We start from the raw sequence: 21643 nt of genomic DNA, 5'->3' as shown, positions 1-21643 counted from the left end.
TCTTCTGCTTCCTTCCCCTTCCATTCTATTTGAATTGTTTGCCACCAAAAAATGTCATTGCCCTGTCCCGCTGCAACAGTGAAAAGCAGCATATCTCAGTGGAAAGAGCACGGGATTTGGAGTCAGAGGTCATGGGTTCAAATCCTGGCTCCGCCAATTGTCAACTGTGTGACTTTGGGCAAGTCACTTAACTTCTCTGTGCCTCAGTTACCTCATCTGTAAAATGGGGATTAAGACTGTGAGCGCCCCGTGGGACAAACTGATCACCTTATAACCTCCTCAGTGCTTAGAACAGTGCTTGGCACATAGTAAGGGCTTAATAAATGCCATCACTATTATTATTATTATTATTATTATAAAACAGCCACCTTGGTCCCCTAGTTTGCTTCACTGGCTTTCCCTATTACCCTGTCATAGTCAAACTCTTACCTCTCCTTTGCCCGGCCTTAATTCTATCTTGGCCAATATAGAGTTTTCCAAAAGCCAACCTTGCAAATAAGCTCAAAAGCTTTACCAGAGTTCCAAAAATGTTTAGCAGCCTTCTCTTTCCTGGGTACTAAAGCAAATGAAATCCATCTTTTTTATTTACCTAGTAAGAAAAGTCACTTGTCCCGGGCAGGGTTTCAACCCCCTTATCATTGGTTACTGATGAAGAAATCTTCCCCAGGCCCCTTCTGGCCCCTTCCCCAGGCCTCTGTTGTAACATACAGAGGCCCCTCACTTAACTGCCTAGCCAACTGGCTTTCCTCCTTGAAATCCTCAATTCGAAAGTCACTTCTCCAAAGTTGTTTTTCCTAGATTTCCCCCTTCTTCTCCTTGCAAACTCCACCAGTTTGTTGTCACTGTCTGATCGGTCTAGAAACCAAGTGACCAGTAGTCTAGGGGGAAGGTCAGACAATAAAATGACAGAAAACAAAACATCCCACTTGCTACCACTCCTGGGAGATTAGTACCCCCGCCCCTGGGACTTCTCTGTCTCACTCGTTTTCTTATTGAGACAGTGGGTAGAGAACATGTCTTCCTCTGCACTTTTAACATTACCAAGCACACCACTGGTGCACAATTAAATATTCAACAACAATGAAAGTGATGGAAATGTGAAACAAAGGGATTGGCCTCTCATACTCCAGGAAGAGTACATGACCAAATGGCCACTTAATGGCAAGCAGAATGTGAGCTTCACACACTATTAAGTAAGGTAACTAATGAGTTTTGCAGGCTGAAACAATTATAAAGAATTGAATTTATCTAATGAGTTCAGGGTGGCATCATGGCCTAGCAGAAAGAGTACAAGTCTGGGAGTCAGAAAGCCTGGGTTCTAATCCCACCACTTGCCTGCTGTGTGACCTCAGGCAAATCATTTAACTTTGTTGTGCCTCATCTGCAAAATGGGGATTCAATATCTGTTAGACTGTGAGTCCCATGAGGGATAGGAACTATGTCCAAACTATCTTATATCTACTCCAGTGCTTAGGACAGTGTTTGGCACAGAGTAAGCACTTAATGAATATCACTATTATCATTAGTATTATTATTATCATCATCATCATCCTATGGATATTACCTAGATATCAAGATGCCCCAAAGGAAATGATTCCCCATCCCTTTAAGGAAAGCTGAGTTGCACTCTGACAGAAACCTGCACAATATGAGGGAGAGTTTTAAGGGGGTAGAGAGGGAAGCAGAGAGAAGAAAGAATAGAGGGAAGAGATACGAAATGAGGAGGAGACAATGGCCAGAGAATCCCAGATTCAGAAGATTTAAGGTTCTGGTTGGGGCTGAAGACAGTTGGCAGTAGTAGGAGAAGTACTTATTAAACACCTAATGTGTGCAAAGCACTATACCAAGAGCTGGGAAAAAGTACTGGATGAGATAATGACACAGTTCCTGGCTCCCAAGAAGCTCACAATCTAAGATTACGAGAGAGAGAGAGAACTGGCCACAGGCTCAGAAGGAGGGTTGAAAACAGAAAATATCAAAGACAAGGATGACGATTAATACGATCAGAGCAATGGGGCACTGGGGCTAGAGGAGGAGGGTTTCAGGCTCCTGGCTGCTCAGTCCAACTGTTACAGAAATTACAGCAGCAACCATAGTCACATCTTCAGCTACAGCAGCAGGCCTCTCGATGTTCTGACAGTGGAGAAGGCTGGAGCAAGTGCCAAATGGGAATCTAGATGGCATGGCGGTGGGGAGGGGAGCAGATTATAGGGACTGTCTCTATATGTTGCCAATTTGTACTTCCCAAGCCCTTAGTACAGTGCTCTGCACATAGTAAGCGCTCAATAAATACGGTTGTTGATGATGATGATGATGATTATCTCCCGCAAAACAGACCCCAGAGGTCCGGTGCGGAGTAGTACAGCAGCTCATGTCAGACCTCGGCCCCGGCTCCTCCTGAGTGCTAGTGGGCAGGGCGGGACCACCTGGACCTCGAGCAAATGTGTTCCCTGCTGGTCAGTCAGGGCTGCCACCAACCTCTTATTCATGCCCTTCCCAAGCCCGGAATTCTCTCCCCCTTTACATATGGCAGACCACTGCTCTTCCCATCTTCAAAGCCCTTCCTGAAAGCACATCTCCTACAGGAAACCTTCCCTGATTAATCTCTCATCTGCCCACCTTACTTCCACCCCTAACTGCCATTTCAACACTTTTACGCCACGTAAGTGCTTCCATACATGCTCCCTGGAGCACTTATGTACGTATCGTAACTACTCAATTGCTTCCTGCTACCTGAAATTTATTTTAGTTTCTGTCTCCCCTGCTAGATTGCAAACTCCTTGAGGGCAGAGATTGTCTAATACTTCTCTTGTACTCTCCCAAGCACTAACATATAACAATGTATGCAATGCCACAAAGAGTAAGCACTCAATAAATACTATCGATTCACTCAGTGAAAGAGAGAAAGAGAAAGGAGGGGGTGCCTAAAGAACACCACTGAATCATGGTAAATCAGTATATATTGTTGGCAGGTATAATTCCCAATGTAGACCCACCACAAGATTAAACAAAGCCCCCTCCAGGATCCGTGGAAGGAGTATTTTACAGGGAATAACTCCAGCAGCTGGTCTTGATGTCTAGAGAAGCAGTGTGGCCTACTGGAAAGAGCACAGGCCTGAGAGTCAGAGGATGAGGGTTCTAATCCCGGTTCCACCACATGCCTGGGCAAGTCATTTCACTTCCTCTGTGCCTCAATTAACTCATCTGTAAAATGGGGATTAATAATAATAATGGCATTTATTAAGCGATTACTATGCTCAAAGCACTGTTCTAAGCGCTGGGGCGGTTACAAGGTGATCAGGTTGTCCCACGGGGGGCTCACAGTCTTAATCCCCATTTTACAGATGAGGTAACTGAGGCCCAGAGAAGTTAAGTGACTTGCCGAATGTCACACAGCTGACAAGTGGCCGCCTAGACCGTGAGCCCACTGTGAGCCCACTGTTGGGTAGGGACTGTCTCTATATGTTGCCAACTTGTACTTCCCAAGTGCTTAGTACAGTGCTCTGCACACAGTAAGCGCTCAATAAATACGATTGATTGATTGAAGTGGTGGAGCCGGAATTTGAACCCATGACCTCTGACTCCATAGCCCATGCTCTTTCCACTGAGCCACGCTGCTTCTCTAAGACTGTGAGCCCCATGTGGTACAGGGACTGTGTCCAACCTATCTTGAATCTACCCCAGCACTTAGAACAGTACTTGGCACGTAGTAAGCGCTTAACAAATACCATTATTGTTGTTGTCATTATTATGATTAGAAGGCCAGAGCACTATACTTTGGAAAGTATGAAAGAGACAGGCAGGGCAGAATTCAAACTCACTTTCAAGTCACTTGTTTAAACCCATGGTCACTTTCTCCCTAACGTTGACCTACCCCTAAATGTCTAAGCAGGCAGGACAAAACAGCAGTTCCACGTACTCTTCCACTCTGAAAGTACCTAGGCACGTGACTCCTATCCTCAGCGCTTCTGAACACTCATATATTTGCATTTACCCATTCAGTCAATTATTTCTTTGGCTATTTATACTATTACTTGCCATGCTCTTGTTCTTCCTCCTGCTCCCACTATTTGTTAACAATCTGAATCTGTCTGTCTCCTCAGACTGCATGCTCTTTGAGGGCAGGGAATGAGTGTCTTGCTTCTACCGTCCCTTCAAGCATTCAGTAGGTGTTTCACATGTAATAAATACCACAGATTGATAGGTTGAAGAGGCAAAGAAAGACGAAAAAAGCCAGAAATCCGGTGTCATGGAGAGATGGAAAGAGATAGAGATGGAGAGACAGAGAGTGGGAGACAGAGAAACAAAGTAGGGAGAGACAAGAGAGACAGAGAGTGCGAAAGGGCACTCAGGAAAGAGGGAGGCAGAGAGACAGAGGGGGCAGTTACTGCCTCCTCTGACGTCCTACCTTTGATGCTGCTCAGGGACAGGGAACGGTCCTGGTCTGCCAGGCTGGGTGCCATCTTATTCCCACTGTTGTCCTTCTGCCGGGCCACTGCCACGGCGATGCCCACAGGCGGGTGCCTCACCTCCACCTCGCCCTGCGACCCAATGCTCTCCCGCCCGAAGGACTTGGCGCTCTCTGGCCTCTCTGGGTCCCTTTTGAGCTGCTTCCCACCCTGGTGGGAGAGCAGCTGCTGGATCTTGGAGGTGCCCAGGTGGGAGGGATCCAGCTTCATGTTGCCTAGCCCACCAAAGGGGCTCTTCTTGCCACTGCTAGGGCGGGAAGCGGCCTCTTTGGCAAAGCTGCCGCTGTACTTGATAAGGCTCTGCATGGCAGACCCCTCGCTATGGGCGGAGGGGTGCAAGTCCCCGCCGCCCCGGCCCCCCACCACCGATGCCCGGGGCAGCCCGCTGGGGTCCAGGTAGGCCGCCTTCTTAGCCGCCTCCTCCTCTGCCCGGGTGGCCTGGTTGTGCTGGGCGGCCAGCACTGCCATCTGGGTGGTGGCGAAGTGGCCCATCTCAAAGGGCTTCCACTTCTGCTCAGGGAGCTTGAGCTGGCCCAGGTCCGGATGCTGCCGCGAGCCGTCCAGGCCAGCCCCGTACACCTTGGCCGCCTCTTTGGCCGCCGGCCTGGGGAAGCGCTCCCCGCGCTCGCAGGCTCGGGGCTCCGCCTCGGGCTTCAGCGCATCCTTGGGCGGGAGGTACTCCCTGCTGTCCGGGGAGCCCGGCCCCGGCCCCGGCCCCGGCCGGCTGAGGAAGGGCTCCGAGGTCACATGACGCTTCAGCACCAGGGAGTTGGAGCGGATCACGGAGCCCTTCTCCCTCAGCACGTCCAGGCGCTTGGCCTCGCCGGGGCAGGGGAACTCCTGGGACCGGAGGGGGCGTGTGAGGTCGGCCAGGCACCTCTCTGGGGGAGACTGCAGCACCCCGACCCTGCCCACTTCCCTGTCCTTGGCCCTGGCGTCCCGGGCCTGCGAGGCGATCTGGATGGGCCCGGTCCTCTCGTCATAGGCCTCCACTGAAGGCACGAAGGTGGGCGCGATAACTCTGTGCTCCCGGCCTAGGTCTTTGCCCGGCGGGAAGATGGTATACAGGTTGGAATGGATGGGCTGCGGGGGGAATGTAGAGGAGCAGGAAGAGGAGCAAGAGGAGGAGGAGGAGGAGGAAGAAGAAGAGGAGGAGGAGGCGGGAGTCATTTTTCCCGCTTGGGAAGAAGGGTGGGGTGGGGGGCAGGTGCAGGAAACGTGCAAAGTGCCAATGGCGGAGGGCAGGCTGGCATCCCCCCGTTTCAGCCGGTCCAGGTGGGTGTGGGCTGAAGGCCTCACGTTCTCGTCATGGCGGTTGGGGTCCTTGGTGCAGCGGTCTTGTTCCATGCCCAGGACCTTTAGCAGGGGGTCCCCGCCGCCATTACAGTTACTCAGGGAAGAGGTCTGCAGGGGGTTCTTGGATTTGGGCTCTCCGCTGCCCCCGCTCCGGTGCGGCCCGTGCTCGGCCAAGTACGGGGAGAGCCTCTCCCCCATCTTGGCCGCCCGCTCCAGCCCACTTAGCTTCCGGTCGCCCTCGGGCTTAGTGTCCTGGGTGAGGTCCACCACGCTGCGGGGGCGGGGCTCCTCCTTGGCCCTACTCTCTTTCTTGCCGAAGGACAGGGACAGGTCGCTCCGGCACCCCCGCTCCTTGTTGGACTCCTTCGGACCCTCTCGCGAGCCTTTGTGTAGGTGACCGAGGTCCTTCTCGCGGAGGAGGGAGCCAGTGGGGTGGCTGGCCGGGGTCCGGGCGACGCTGCTCTGGGGATGCATGGCTGGCTGGCCCGCATGGCCCGGCAAGTAAAACCCATCTGCAAAACAGCAGGACAGATGTTAGTTTCCTGCACGAGGGGCAGAAGGACCCCTGGAGGTGGGGCTGCATTGAGCACCAACTGGACAGGCACTTTCCTACCCCTTGGGAAGAACTTGCCTGATTTTTCCTGATATTTGGGAATTCCAGGGAAAGGATTTCAGGTTTCAGAACCAGGTCCGCTCTCCCCCTGGAACCCTGGGAACAATCCAATTGGACCAGTTCCAGCTCCAGTGGGGGCTTTGCCTCAGGCCTGGGGGCAACAGCAGGCACTCCTCTCCCTTCCCCATCCCAACCAGGCCTGAGCTTGGGTGGGAAAGTGCCCTGGCCTCAGCCCGGGCATTCCTGGGCATCTGGGTTGTGGTCAAAAAGCTTCATTCGGACATCCTGAGAGAGACTCCTAAGAAACGTTCCATGGAATGGGGACCAGGCCATCCAAACTTCTGAGTGATGGAGTAAAGGACCAGTTCATATAACGGGGGAGCAGGACCCATTCAGGATTTTATTATTGGGCTTTGCTTAGTGTATGTTTATCTTTGTCTTTCCTCTTATTCCTTCCCGCTGCCTTTCTCTACGGTCCCTCACTTCCACTGAGCTCATTGGCTCTGAATCCAGCCCTGACCTCTTTACCCTCCCAAGCCCTTGCCCTCTTCCTCCCCAAAACTCTTCTCTCTGCCTTCCAAAACTTGGCACCTCCTGGCTACACTACCTCCTCACCCTAGGGGAGAGAACAGAGCAGATGCACCCAGTTTCTAGCCCCTATCATGTGGCCTTGGAAGTGGTGACAACAACATGGTGGTTGACAGGGAGTAAGGGCCCCCATAGGAGTGACCCTGAGATTAGACCAAGGTCAGTGGTGAAGCAGATGCCCGAAAGCCTTGGTCTTAAAACACTGAGGGCAAATACAGCAGTAGCCAAAAGAGTCGAATCCTCCTGTACCCTTTGTCAAAATTTCTGGCCCCACCACCCTTTCCTCTCCCTGTTTAATCTGAAGTAGAGAAGGGAGGGAAGGACCCTGGCCCTAAGCCAATTTCAATGTTTGGCCAGGTAGGGCCATCATACAAAAGCCAACCTTTCCATCCTGATCACTTGAAAATCCACCACCCCTCAGGATACCGGCCAGCCAGCCTTGTCCCTGGAGTGGATCGATGGACTGAGGCTTCCAGCAAAAATCTTAATACATCTTAAAGTCAGTGGCCAGTTGTGGCAAAAAAAGTTTAGGAAGGTGGAAAGTTTTCTGAAGAAATAAAATTGCTCAGATAGTCTATTTACTATGTGAACAAATTGCAAAACAGTTGTTAGGGTGCAGTGGATGGCTTATATGAGAGGATGAGGTTTTTTTACATATAGTTAAGGGATGCCAATAGAGAGTGGATGACATATCCACCTTTAGTGGTGACATAGTTTAAATCCATAACCTACAGTTGTCTCAAGTCTGTGGCATAGATCATTAGGCATCAGAATTGGTCTTACAGACTGGTAAGTGGAGGATGCCCAAGCGATAAACCCAAACCAGCGAAGGGCTCTCCATATTGTCTCTTTGGCCTCTCCTCCCGGGGGGAACCACAGAGAAAGAAAAGTGACGGCCCTGCCTATGCTGCCCCCGATATGGGAGCCCCTTCACCTTTCTCACCTGAGTTAAACTGGGATCCCTGGCTTCTCCCTCATTTGGACAAAGGGGCAGCTGTTCCTGTAAGCTTCCTGCTGCTCTCCCAGGAGTGGGTGGAAATGGGCTGAGCATGAAGCAGACAGGCCAGCTTGAACTTGAAGAGTGGGATCTCACAACAAGAACACTGCACTGGGCAGGATGGCTTGGTCGTAGAGGACCCAGGTCAGGTTGCAGGGTGGAAACCGGTGGCCCCTGGCAAGTGTGGCAGTCCTATAGTTGTGTGTGTACAGAAGTGTGTGATAAGATGTGCAGAGAAGCAGCGTGGCTCAGTGGAAAGAGCACGGGCTTTGGAGTCAGAGGTCATGGGTTCAAATCCTCACTCTGCCAATTGTCAGCTGTGTGACTTCTCTGTGCCTCAGTTATCTCATCTGTAAAATGGGGATTAAGACTGTGAGCCCCCCATGGGACAACCGGATCACCTTGTAACCTTCCCAGTGCGTAGAACAGTGCTTTGCCCATAGTAAGCGCTTAATAAATTCCATTATTATTATTATTATTAGAACACCCAGCGATGTCCAGAGGCACCTGGACAAAGCATCGCATTTGTGCAACCCGCTCCCCTTACCCAGAAGTCAAGACAGGTTTAGCTGGGACCAACTAGAAGAAAGTCAAGTGTCACCTGGTTCAGGATCCCCCATCACTACGCATCAGGCTCTGCTCTAGCTCCGAAAACCTCCCTGCTGCAGCGAGAGTCCTGGGCCAGCTCCACCAAACCTGGCCTTCCCAGCCATCCCTAGCCTCCCCTCCCCTCCTTGCCAGCAAGGCTGGGAAATCCAAAACTAGGGCAGACAAGGCATGGGGCCAGTTGGAGGGAAAACCTTGCCTTACGAAAGCCCCAAGAGGAAGGGGGGGAGTTCCCATATGGAAAGAAGCAGCAAAGAGGGGAGGGACAAGCATATGTCACTTGTGTACAGACAGACGCGCACGGGCTACAACAACCCGCCCACGGGCACTGACCTTTCTGAGAGTCAAAGAGGCTGTGCTGACCCAGCTGGGCTAGGAGGGGGCTGCCGCTGCTGGGGGGCTCCAGGTGGCTCAGGGGAATGTACGAAGGGTACAGACCATTAGGCAGATGGGAAAAGCCTGCAAAACAGAAAGAGGAAACATGTTTTGGGAACAGCATGCTAGCATTTTTTTGGAACAAACAGAACCGCAGATTGTTATGGCTGGCAACCCCAAATGCCAGATGAGGCAATGCTAGATTTAGCGTGTCTTTACTCGAACAAGCTATCTTGCATAACAAGGCCTCAAAGCTGCCCAGCGTTCTGGGAATCCGCTCATCCTGCCCAAGGCCCCTGCTACGGTAGGCTGCCGAGGCCATTACGGACCCTGGGATTCAGGACCTAGGCCATCCATAAGCATCGCCACCACCGATACTTAAACATCTCACTGCCGACCTCTCGGCAACATCCTGCCTCTAGCCTGGAATGCCCTCCCTCCTCCCATGCGACAGACAATTACTCTCCCTTCCTTCAAACCCCTATTAAAGGTACATGTCCTCCAAGAGGTCTTCCCTGAATAAGCCCTCCTTTTTTCTTCTTCAACTCCCTCTGTGCCACCTTGACTTGCTCCCTTTATTCATCCCCCTTCCCAACCCCACAGAACATATGTACATATCTGTAGTTTTACTTATTTATATTAATGTCTGTCTTCCCTTCTAGTTTGTAAACTCATTGTGGGAAAGGAAACTCTTTGTTATATTGTACTCTCCCCAGAGCTCAGTACATTGTTCTGCACAAAGCAAGCACTCAATAAATGCAACTGATGGATTTCTTCCACAGAGCCCATAGCACTCAGTCCCGTACTCCAACTTGACCACAGAGGAAGACAAGCACTGTTTGCCGAAGGCAAATGCTCCCCAGTTTACTAGACCAAGAGACAGAGTCATTTTTAAGAGTGGGAGAAGCAGAAGGTCACCCAGGGCTATCAGCTTGTAAGGGGCTTCAAAGCCGTCTTCCTCTCTCTGCCCAGCGCAACAGGACAGGTGGCCCCAGCTGCCCCGGCTGGAGTAGGGGGTAGAGGGAGAAGTGTGGAAATGAAAGAGGGACTGTGATTTGAGGGAGGGATGGGGCCTAGGAAGGGAAAGCTTCTATGAGCCAGTAGGTCAGAAAGTCACTATTAGGGTGTTTTCATCAGAAACTCAGATTTTGTCAGAGACCAAAGGTGATCAAAGATCAAAGTTCTTGTGCAGGCCATGCATAAAGAACACAAAATCTGCCTGCAGCAAACACAATTGAGTTCTCCATCTCTAATCCAAGAACACCTCCCTAATGGTGAAAGTGAAGGAGAAGCAATCTGCCCCATCTATAAAAGCCACTGCCTAATTTAATTCAGGCCCTCTCTGATTTCCTTTAGATCCTGGGGCCTTAGGAAAGTGTTATTTGACTTGGCGACTTTCATGAGCCTTTATAAGATTATTGTTCTTCATTCCCATTTTACAGAGGAGGTAACTGAGACCCAGAGGGAAGAAGATACAAGTTCCTCTGGTCCTAGAAAAATAGAAAACTCCTTGCTTTAGGCCTTAAAGCACTCAATCAACTCATCCCCTCCTTTCTTACCTCTATGATTTTCTACTTCAACCTGGCCTGCACACTTCACTCCTCTAAACACCAACCTACTCACCGCACCTCAGATGCAATCTCGTCTATCTCGATGCCAAACACTTTCCCACATCCTCTCTCTGGCCTGGAACTCCCTCCCCCTCTATATATGACAGACCACAACTCTCCCCACCTTCAAAGCCTTATTAAAATCACACCTCCTCCAGGAGGCCTTTCACAACTGAGCCCTCATTTCCCCTACTTCCTCTCCCATTTGCATCACTTACGTACTTGGATCTTTTTCCTTCAGAGCACTTGATATTCACCACACTCTCAGCCCCACAGTATTTATGTACATATCCATAATTCATTTTATTCATTCATTCATTCAATCGTATTTATTGAGCACTTACTGTGTGCAGAGCACTGTACTAAGCGCTTGGGAAGTACAAGTTGGCAACATATAGAGACAGTGCCTACCCAACAGCGGGTTCACAGTCCAGAAGGGGGAGACGGACAACAAAACAAAACATATTAACAAAATAAAATAAATAGAATATGTACAAACATATATACACATATACATACATATAGGTGCTGTGGGGAGGGGAAGGAGGTAAGGCGGGGGGATGGGGAGGAGGAGGAGGAGGATATTTTTATATCTGTCTCACCCTCTAGACCGCAATCTCCTTGTGGGCAGGTAATGTGCCCATTCATTCATTCAATCATATTTATTGAGCACTTACTGTGTGCAGAGCACTGTACTAAGCACTTGGGAGAGTACAATGCAACAATAAACAGACACATTCCGTGCCCACACCAATGCTGTTGCATTATACTCTCCCAAGCACTTAGTACTGTGCTCTGTACATAGTAAAAGCTCAGTAAATACCATTGATGGATTGACTGATTAGCTGACAGAATCCAGGAATCCGTTCTAGGCGGAAAGCTCTAGACTATAGTGTGAGATTGAAAAGCCTGGAGGCGGAGGGAGGAGGTGGGAAGAGTTGCAGCCACCGTTTTAAAAGCTGAGGATTATAGTTACAGAGTCTCAATCTGGAAAATGCTAAATATGGCACAAGTATGCAAACGGCCAAATTAAATAATCAGTTCAGTTCTACTATAACCCACACCCACAGTCATACACGCCCCTTCTCACCCACACATCTCTCCGCCCTCTACACACCCTCACACATTCCTGGTTATGAGTCACACCAATTTTGATTGCTGAAGGGAGGGGGGAAGCAGTGAGAAAGGTTTTCACTTAGAAACAAAGAGCAAAGCTGCTGTAGCAAAAAAGAAACAACTCGGCATTCGGTCTGCTTGAGGAAAAAAGGCACCTAAGCATTAAATAGCCCTAGCAACAGGTCATCCCACGGAAAATGGTACCCAGCATGGCGTACAGGCCTTGGAGTCAGAAGGACCTGGGTTCTCATCCCAGCTCCACCACTTGTCTGCTGTGTGACCTTGGGCAAGACATTTAACCTCTCTGTTCCTCAGTTACCTCATCTATAGTATGGGGATTAAGACAGGAAGCCCCATGTGGGACATGGACTGTGTGTCCAACCTGATTAACTTGCGTACTGAATACACTGCCTGGCATAGAGTAAGCACTTAACAAATACCATTTAAAATATACTTTGTGGATTTCCACAGGCCCCATTTTAAATAGGCTGCCCCAAAACCTGGCCCTCAGCTCACAGAGGATGAATGCTTCACCTGTGGGATGAAGCCACAAGGGAGATGTCCCAAGTATCTCCAGCAAATGGGATTCAAAGATCCATTTACCTGGATTGATCTGTTGGAAACACCTTTCCTTGTTTGCTGTTTTCAGCTACCCGGAGTATAAAGTCAGCCAACTTCCAGCAGCCAGCAACAGCAGCTTGGGTGGAGACATTCAACCAGCTACCCACAACTGACAACTCACTCTGTTGGTGTCCTGAGGTGTCCTGTCAGCCCTCTGATGGCTGGTCAAGGCTGGGCTCCACCAGGGAGGCTGGTTCCAAAACAAGGGCCAGTCACTCTCTTCCTCCTCTTCCTTTCTCTTTCTTTCTCTCGCTCTCTTTCTTCCTTTCTTTCTTTTTTCCTTTCTTTCTTTTTTCCTTTCTTTCTATCTCCTCTTCCTCCCTTTTCTCTTTCTTTCTTTATCTCTCTCTCTCTCTCTTTTGAATACAGGTTTGTAGCATCCTTTCTCTAGGTAGAGGTCACTTTGTTCCCATCCAAAATTGAATGGAGATCTTTTCCTCCCTCCTCAGACAAAGCCACCTCCAATTCAGCACTGGCTTACCTGTCAGTGAGTTTTACAAGTCATTTTTCTGGAACTGGATGCCAGAGAATCACAGAATCCTATGGCTGAAGCCACCTATGACATCCTCGCCTGATCAGGACCACAACTCAGCCATCCTGGAGACTAATAGACTGTTAGCCTTCTAGACTGTGAGCCCGCTGTTGGGTAGGGATTGTCTCTATATGTTGTCAACTTGTACTTCCCAAGTGCTTAGTACAGTGCTGTGCACCCAGTAAGCGCTCAATAAATACAATTGAATGAATGAATCTGTCAGGCTGTTTTTAAAAGCCTTTCCAGAAAGGAGATTCCACAGCTTCTCTCAGTGAAACGTATTTCCATTTTTAACAAGCCCCACTGAAAGGAAGCCTCGTCCAACCTCAGTTCTTCAGACACCAAGTAAATCCCTTTCCGCTTGCTTTGGGCATGTCACTCGGTTATTCTGTTCTCCCCAAATGTCCAGTAGATGCACCGCACCAAGTGGGTACTCAATAAGTGCTGTAGTTGCTGCTACTACTACTAAGAGTCAGTCATTACCATTGTCAAAGTGCTGCGACTTCTACTACTGCAATTATTGCTACTACTACTAATGGCATTTGTTAAGCATTTATTATGTGCCAGGTACTGTACTAAGCGCTAGGATGGATACAAGTAAATCGGGTTGGACAGAGTCCCTTGTCCCATGCAGGGCTCACAGTGTCAATTCCCATTTTACAGATGAGGTAACTGAAGCTAGAGAAGTTAAGTGACTTGCCCAAGGTCACCACTACTCGTACTACTTCTATTACTAAGAGCAAATTGCTACCATCATCTCTACAATATTCTTTCAAATACTGGTTCAATCGCCCCTCAGCTTTCCTACCTCTCAGCTGAAAAACGCTAGTTCCTTTAGTCTTTTCTGCTGGTCTTAATGTTCCAAACAATTAATCAACCCACCTGCCTCCTCTCACTGCCAAGGCCAACCTCCCGGGCCAGGCTAGTAGCTTTCTGCAGCCATTTGGAGATGGGCAACAATGGAGGAGGCAAAGAGACTGAACTCCAGAAGCGACGTGGCCTAGTGAAAAGAGCACAGGCCTATAAATCAGAGGACCTGGTTCTAATCTCATCTCTGCCACTTGCTTCCTGAGTGACCTTGGGCAAGTCACTTAACTTCTCTGGGTCTCAGTTTCCTCAGCTGTAAAGTGGGGATTCAATAAACTGTGAGCCCCATGTGGGAGCATGCCTGACCTGATTACCTTGTATCTACTCCAGTGCTTGGAACAGTGCTTGACACATAGTAAGCACTTAACAAAAAACATTAAAAAAACCCAAAACCTCCAGGTGAACTGAAACAGGGAGCAGAATGGCAAACCACCAGCCCATCTTTTGTATTTGCTCATGAACCCACAAAGACAGAGGGGGTCTGACTTCTTTGAGAAGGAAATTCTCACAATCAACAGAGGGGCCAGCTGCAAATCCCCGAACCAGCCCAGAAGAGCATGTAAAACACAGTTAAAGAGTCTCAGAAGAAATGGGAACAGAGAGCCACGATCTTCACTCATGTCACTGGGCCACACTTAGTTTGATGAGTAAACTTCATGCAACAGCAGTGTGGCCTAGTGGAAGTCAGAGGACCTGGGTTCTAATTCCAGCTCTGTCACTTGTCTGTTGTGTGATCTTGGGAAAGTCACTTAACTTCTCTGAGCCTTAGTTTCCTCATCTGCAAAATGGGGATAAAGACTATGAGCCCTATGTGGGACAGGGACTGTGTACAAAACAATTAGCTTGTATCTATCCCAGTACTGAGTATAGTACCTGACACAGAGTAGGTACTTAACAACAACAACAAAAACTAAACAAAACAAAAACAGCATGAGCCCGAGGATTATTTTAATCTACTTGAGGATACAAGCCACAGGCACTTGGGCACTCACCAACCACCAGCATTTAATGTATATATCTTTAACTCTGTTTCTGTCTCACTAGATTGTAAACTCCCTGAGGTCAGGGATCCTGTCTACCAATTGATTTGGGAAAGTGCTTTGCAGAGAATAAGTATTCAATAAATACTATTAATTGACTGGCATGTCAATCTGGACTGTGGAGCCCGTTGTTGGGTAGGGACCATCTCTATATATTGCCGACTTGTACTTCCCAAGCACCTAGTACAGTGCTTTGCATGCAGTAGGTACTCAATCATTACGATGGAATGAATGAATGCAAAACTCATCCACCTGAACAGGATTCTGTAACCCAAACAGCTACTCATAACCCCAAGGCAATATGCAAGGAATTAAATTGTAAATACCTTGAGGACAGGTAATATGTGACTTGCTAATGTACTCTCCCAAAAGTTTAGTATAATAGCAATAGTAACTGGCATTGTTTGTTTGTTTCGTTTTATGGTATTTGTTCAGCGCTTACCATGTGCCAGGCACTTATCAAGCACTATACTAAGGGTGAGGTAGATATAATGCAATCAGATTAGACAGCATCTCTGTCCCACATGGGGCTCACAGTCTAAAATCAGGTATTTAATCCTTATTTTACAGAAGAAGGTACTGGGGACCCAAGAAATTAAATGATTTACCTCAAGAAGTCACACAGCAGGCAAGACACGGAGCAGGAATTAGAACCCAGGTCTCAACCCCCAGTAGGTGCCCTCTCCCCTAGGTTTAGCTTAAGTACAGTGCTTAGCTCTCAGTAGGTTCTCAGTAAATACCATTGTTTTTGTGATAAAATATCACAGCCATATGCATCATAGTAATGTAATGTGCATCGTTAAGCACTTACTATGTATCAAGTACTGTACTAAACACTGGGGCAGATACAAAATAATCAGGTCAGAGGGACTACAACCTGAGGTAAAGAAAACAGGTATTGAATCCTCATTTTGCAGATGAAGAAACTGAGGCACAGAGCAGCTAAGTGACATAGCCACAGACCAAAATAAATCAAATTAATAAAAGTAGAAAAAGCAATTTATTGCACAGCTGCTTCAGGTTCCTGGGGCACCCTACCATGACAACTGACCCAAAGAAGGAATGAGAGAGGGTAGGAGTTCCCTGGTGACCTGATAAAAATCCCTGAAACTGTGGGGATCATTCAGAGCCTTGCTTCTTGCTTCCTTAGGATTCTTTAATATATCTCTATTTGCCTCTTTCTCAATCAAGATATCTGGGGATGTGGAACCTTGCCCTTTAGTCTCTCAGAAGTAGGGAGTGGATATAAAGCATGATGGAGAAGCAGTATGGCCTCGTGGAAAGAGCACGGGCCTGGGAATCAGAGGAAATGGGTTCTAATCTCAGCTCTGCCACGTGTCTGCTGTGTGACCTTGGGAAAGTCACTTCCCTTCTTCTGTGCCTCAGTTACCTCATTTGTAAACTGGAGACTAAAACTGTGAGCCCCATGAGGAACCTGATTACCTTGTATCTGCCTCAGTGCTTAGAACAGTGTCTGGCACATAGTAAGCATCTAACAAATACAACTAACCTCATACACACAGACATACACACATCCAGTCAAAGACAGCTTCATCCTGAGCAAATACACAAGGCCTGCTCCAGGGATTGCAAAGGAAATCAGAAAGATTTATGAATCTTACTCAATCCTGGCAGTATGTACGTTATGTTTTACATATCCATGGTGGAATGTAGTTCTTTTCTGCCAGCTTTACCTTGGGCAGCCATAAATATTAACCCTTTATGGTAGCTCCCTATAATTTACAGATATTGCCCACCCCAAGTCAGGAACAGTTTGATGCCTGCTACTAAAATTAAATGCAGAGAAATTCATCACTGGGCTCTAAGCCCACTCATCTCCAGCAGCTGACTGACACTGCAGTGCAGGACTCTTAGGGAAACAGCTCGGAGTGTAGAAAATGCACCAAACCAACTTTCAGGTAGTAACAGTATTTATTAAGCATCTACTGAGTGCAAAGCACTGTATTAAGCACTGAGAAAAAGTAACATGGTTGATCTGGGACAAAATCCCTAGCTACGGGTTTAAGAGTAGACTTGGGCAGGGGGTGAGCAACAGACACATAAGGAAGGATGAAAACCAAAAATATCAGAGATAAGGATAGTGATAAATACAACCAGCATAGTACGGCATTGGGTCCCCCACAAACACCACTCATCTACGTGTCCATATACTTGATTTCCTCTCCTAACTGTAATTATTTTAATATCTGTCTCCCTTGCTAAACTGTACACTCTTTGAGGGAATGGGTCATGTCTACTTACTCTGTTGGACCCTCCCAAGTGGTTAGTATAGGGCCCTGCTTAAAGTAAGTGCTCAACAAATACAACTGATTGATAGTGACTGATTGATTGATTGAATGATTGATAGGAGCAGGCTCCTCACGGTTCAGTCCAACAGGGACTCATGGCTCACTCCAAGGCAGCTTAATGTGAACTCGGGTCACTGAGGCACTGAGCTAGAGGGGGTTCCCCTAGCTGGGGACACTGTAGATGACCCTGAATAGTCAATCAATCATGTTTATTGAGTACTTAATCTGTGCAGAGCACTGTACTAAGCACTTGGAAAAGTACAGTAGAAATAGTAGACATGACCCTTGCTCTCGTGGAGTTTACAATCCAGCGGACCGTCATACTGCAGCAATCACGGACCCCCAGATCTCCTAAAAAGTGGGGAATGTATTAAGGAATACTCACATTTGGGTGCTTAAGGTAGCCACAACCACATAATAATAAGAAAAATAACGGTGGTATTTGTTTAGTGCTTACTATGTGCCAAGCACTGGGGTAGATACAAAATAACCAGGTTGGAGACAGTCCCTGACCCACAGTCTAAGCCATGTGGAGAACAGGCATTGAATCCCCATTTTACTGATGAGGAAACTGAGGCATAGGGAAGGTAAGTGACTTACCCAAGGTCACAGAGCAGGCAAATAGCAGATCCCAGATTAGAACCCAAGCAAGGTGCAGAGTAGCAGCGTGCTGCAGTGGGTAGAGCATTGGCCTGAGAGTCAGAAGTCCATGGGTTCTAATCCTAACTCTGCCACATGTCTGCAGTGTAACCTTGGGCAAGTCACTTCATTTCTCTGTGCCTCAGTTATCTCATCTATAAAATGGGAATTGAGACTGTGAGCCCTGTGTGGAACAGTGACTACATCCAATTTGCTTGTACCCACCCCAGAGCTTAGTACAGTACTTGGCACGTAGAAAGTACTTAACTATTATTATTATGATTATTATTATTATCCCAGGTCCTCTGATTCCCAGGCCTGGGCCCTTTCATTCATTCATTCAATCAATCATATTTATTATCCCAGGTCCTCTGATTCCCAGGCCTGGGCCCTTTCATTCATTCATTCAATCATATTTATTGAGTGCTTACTGTGTGCACAGCACTGTACTGAGCGCTTATAATAATGATGGCATTTGTTAAGCACTTACTATGTGCAAAGCACTGTTCTAAGCGCTGGGGAGGACACAAGGTGATCAGGTTGTCCCACGTGGGGCACACAGTATTAATCCCCATTTTACAGATGAGGTAACAGGCACAGAGAAGTGAAGTGACTTTCCCAAAGTCACACAGCTGACAAGCGGTGGAGCCGGAATTTGAACCCATGACCTCTGACTCCCAAGCCCGTGCTCTTTCCACTGAGCCACGCTGACTACACCTCACCATGTAGACAAGCCATTCCTCCGGTTCAACCCCAGCATTCTGTGTCCAAACAGGCTGGCAAATGTTCCCTAATTTCCCAACAACACTGTAGCCAAAATGCATAATGCAAGTCCACTCGGTGTGTCTACTCCCATCCTCAGCTTTTCTGTACAGATTGTTATTTAGAGCAATGTTTCAAACTGTGTCTGCCTGTCTCCCCCATAACAATGTACACCCCTTGAGGGTAGGGACTGTATCTTTTGCTTCTCTTGTACTTTCCCAAGTGCTTGGTAGGTGCACCCATGTTCACTAAACACTACTGACTTGGTGGGCAAGCAATGGGTCACTAAGGGAAGGCTGCCTCTACACCTGTCTGTAAAAACAAATGTGAAGAAAGTTGGTTTGGGTTTTTATCAATGTGGCCCAAACTTTCCACTGTACCTCAGTTTCCTCATCTGTAAAATAGGGATTCAATACCTTCTGTGCCTCTTACACTGTGAGCCCAACTTGGGACAGAGACTGTGTCTGACCTGATTGAGTAGTTTGTGTCTACCTCAGCACTTTGTCAGCACAATTGCACATAGGCTGCAATTAATATCACAATACTATTATTTATTATTAAGCTCCATATCCTCCCAAGAAGGTGAGGAGATTTACCTGCTGAAAATCCAGCTAACTTGGAGCTATTCAGAGGCTTATCCAGTCTGTAGACTAGCTTGGCCCTTTGGCTTCTCCTGTCTGTTGCTCACCTCTAAGGTATTTTACTGCTCATTTGTACCTCCCGCCAAAAACTGAGCTGGGAAAATAAAAGGTAAAACTCCTGCGCTTTACTTGAGTTCCTTGCTGGCAGTTCTGAAACAACTGAAACCTAATTAGGGAGGAAGGTACTGTCCAAAGCAGTATGACCTAGTGGGATAGAACATGGGCCTTGAAGTCAGAAGGACCTGGGTTCTAATCCTGACTTTGTCACTTGTCTGCTGTGTGACCTTGGGCAAGGTACTTAACTTCTCTGTCCCTGTTACCTCATCTGTAAAATGGAGACTAAGACTACGAGCCGATGTGGGACAGGGACTATATCCAACCTGATTATCTTGTATCTATCCCAGTGCTTAGTAGAGCACCTAGCACATAGTAAGTGTTTAACAAATACCATTTTTTTAAAAAAGCCAAGCCATGTGGGACTCTGATATGATTATCATGTCTACCACAGCACTTAGTGCAGTGCTTGGCACATAGTAAGTGCCAAGTAACATATACCACTATTATTATTTTTATTGCACACTAAGGAGGACATCCAAGTCAAGGATAGGAAGGGTATCTGCGGTGGGAGCTCTCCTTACCTCCCACAACTGCTGCTCATTTGTTAAATGGTTGGTGTCAATCCCACCTGCCCAGCTGCTCTCATGAATGAGGCAATGATAACTATGGTACTTGTTAAGTGCTTACTATGTGTCAAGCACTGTTCTAAATGCTGGAGTAGATACAAGTTAAGCAGGTTGGACGAAGTCCCAGTCCCACATTGGGCTCACACTCTTAATCCCCATTTTATCAATCAATCAATAGTATTTATTGAGCGTTTACTGTGTGCAGAGCACTGTATTAAGCACTTGGGAAGTACAAGTTGGCAACATATAGAGACAGTCCCTACCCAACAGTGGGCTCACAGTCTAGAAGTGGGAGACAGAGAACAAAACAAAACATATTAACAAAATAAAATAAATAGAATAGATATGTACAAGTAAAATAAATGGAGTAATAAATACGTACAAACATATATACTTATATACAGGTGCTGTGGGGAAGGGAAGGAGGTAAGGCGGGGGATGGAGAGGGGGAGGAGGGGGAGAGGAAGGAGGGGGCTCAGTCTGGGAAAGCCTCCTGGAGGAGGTGAGCTCTCAGTCGGGCCTTGAAGGGAGGAAGAGAGCTAGCTTGGCAGATGGGCGGAGGGAGGGCATTCCAAGCCAGGGGGATGATGTGGGCTGGGGGGTCGATGGCGGGACAGGCGAGAACGAGGCACGGTGAGGAGTTTAGCGGCAGAGGAGTGGAGGATGCGGGCTGGGCTGTAGAAGGAGAGAAGGGAGGTGAGGTAGGAGGGGGCGAGGTGATGGACAGCCTTGAAGCCCAGGGTGAGGAGTTTCTGCCTGATGCGTAGGTTGATTGGTAGCCACTGGAGATTTTTGAAGAGGGGAGTAACATGCCCAGAGCGTTTCTGGACAAAGACAATCCAGACAGCAGCGTGAAGTATGGATTGAAGTGGGGAGAGACAAGAGGATGGCAGATCAGAGAGGAGGCTGATACAGTAGTCCAGATGAGGAAACTGAGGCCCGGAGAAGTGAAGTCACATAGTAGACATGTGGCGGAGCCAGGATTTGGACCTACGGCCTTCTGACTCCCAGGCCTGGGCTTTATCCTCTAAACCATGCTGCTTCTCAGTTAGGAGGTAACAGGTCTGGCCCACGGGGTGCAGGATGCAGGACCGGAGCCCTTTGGCTGGGACAGTGGCACCAGGAGAGGAAGCTTACACTGTCACGACTGCCCACTCTGCCACCCTGCCTGGGCCCATCACCACCACCCCTACACACACGCGCACGTCAGCTTGCCAACATCTTCAATAAGATAAAGGACCCACACCACCTGTTAAGCATTCTTAGATTTCCATCTAGCAAACCAAGCTGGGCAGAGCAAAATGACTTACTGGGGGAGAAAGGGGAAGAATCAAACACCAACCTCCACTGCCTATACCGCAGTTGTGACACTGAACTCCACATGTACCACCCCACATAAGGAGTTGTGTGACAGAAGAACCACCAAGGAGATTAACAGCATCAATTCACCTTAGACTGTGAGCCCCACGTGGGACAGAGAGTGTGTCCGATGTGATTATCTTGTGTCTATCCCTGCACTTAGTACAGTGCTTGGGACATAATAAGCAATTAACAAATGCCATTATTATTATTAGCATCCCCATGTTTCTTGAGGAGCCAACTGGTCCTTTCTAATTATAAGCCAGGCAAGATCTGTAAGCTCCTGGGGGGCAAGATCTTGCCTTTGAACTCTACTGCCTTCTTCCAAATCCTCAATACAGTGCTCTGCACAGTATATAACATTGATTGACTCAGAGATAGAAGGTCCCCCCGCTCCCATCACTTAGAGGTTGCCTAACTCTGGGAGGCTGCAGACCCTCCCCACCCTTCACCCCCAAAAGGCGCCCACCCCCACCCCTCGGGGAAGAGAGGAAGGAAGAGATCCGGAGTCCCAGCCGCG

General features: G+C 48.1%; 1 protein-coding gene across 5 annotated transcripts in view; it reads right to left on the bottom strand.

Moving 5' to 3' along the window:
- TNRC18 (trinucleotide repeat containing 18) overlaps positions 1-21643 on the bottom strand; it is a 111518-nt gene that overhangs the window by 55697 nt on the left and 34178 nt on the right. For all 5 annotated transcript variants that reach the window (XM_038763917.1, XM_038763918.1, XM_038763919.1 and 2 more), the window contains 2 exons: positions 8903-9028; positions 4409-6277 (listed from right to left, as the gene is read on the bottom strand). In XM_038763917.1, coding sequence (XP_038619845.1) covers positions 4409-6277; positions 8903-9028 — 1995 coding nt within the window. The remainder of the gene's footprint in view (positions 1-4408; positions 6278-8902; positions 9029-21643) is intronic.

The sequence above is a fragment of the Tachyglossus aculeatus genome, chromosome 21, assembly GCF_015852505.1.
Source record: "Tachyglossus aculeatus isolate mTacAcu1 chromosome 21, mTacAcu1.pri, whole genome shotgun sequence".
Taxonomy (NCBI): domain Eukaryota; kingdom Metazoa; phylum Chordata; class Mammalia; order Monotremata; family Tachyglossidae; genus Tachyglossus; species Tachyglossus aculeatus.
The sequence above is the reverse complement of the archived record's forward strand: the minus strand, read 5'-3'. Positions and strand labels throughout refer to the sequence as shown.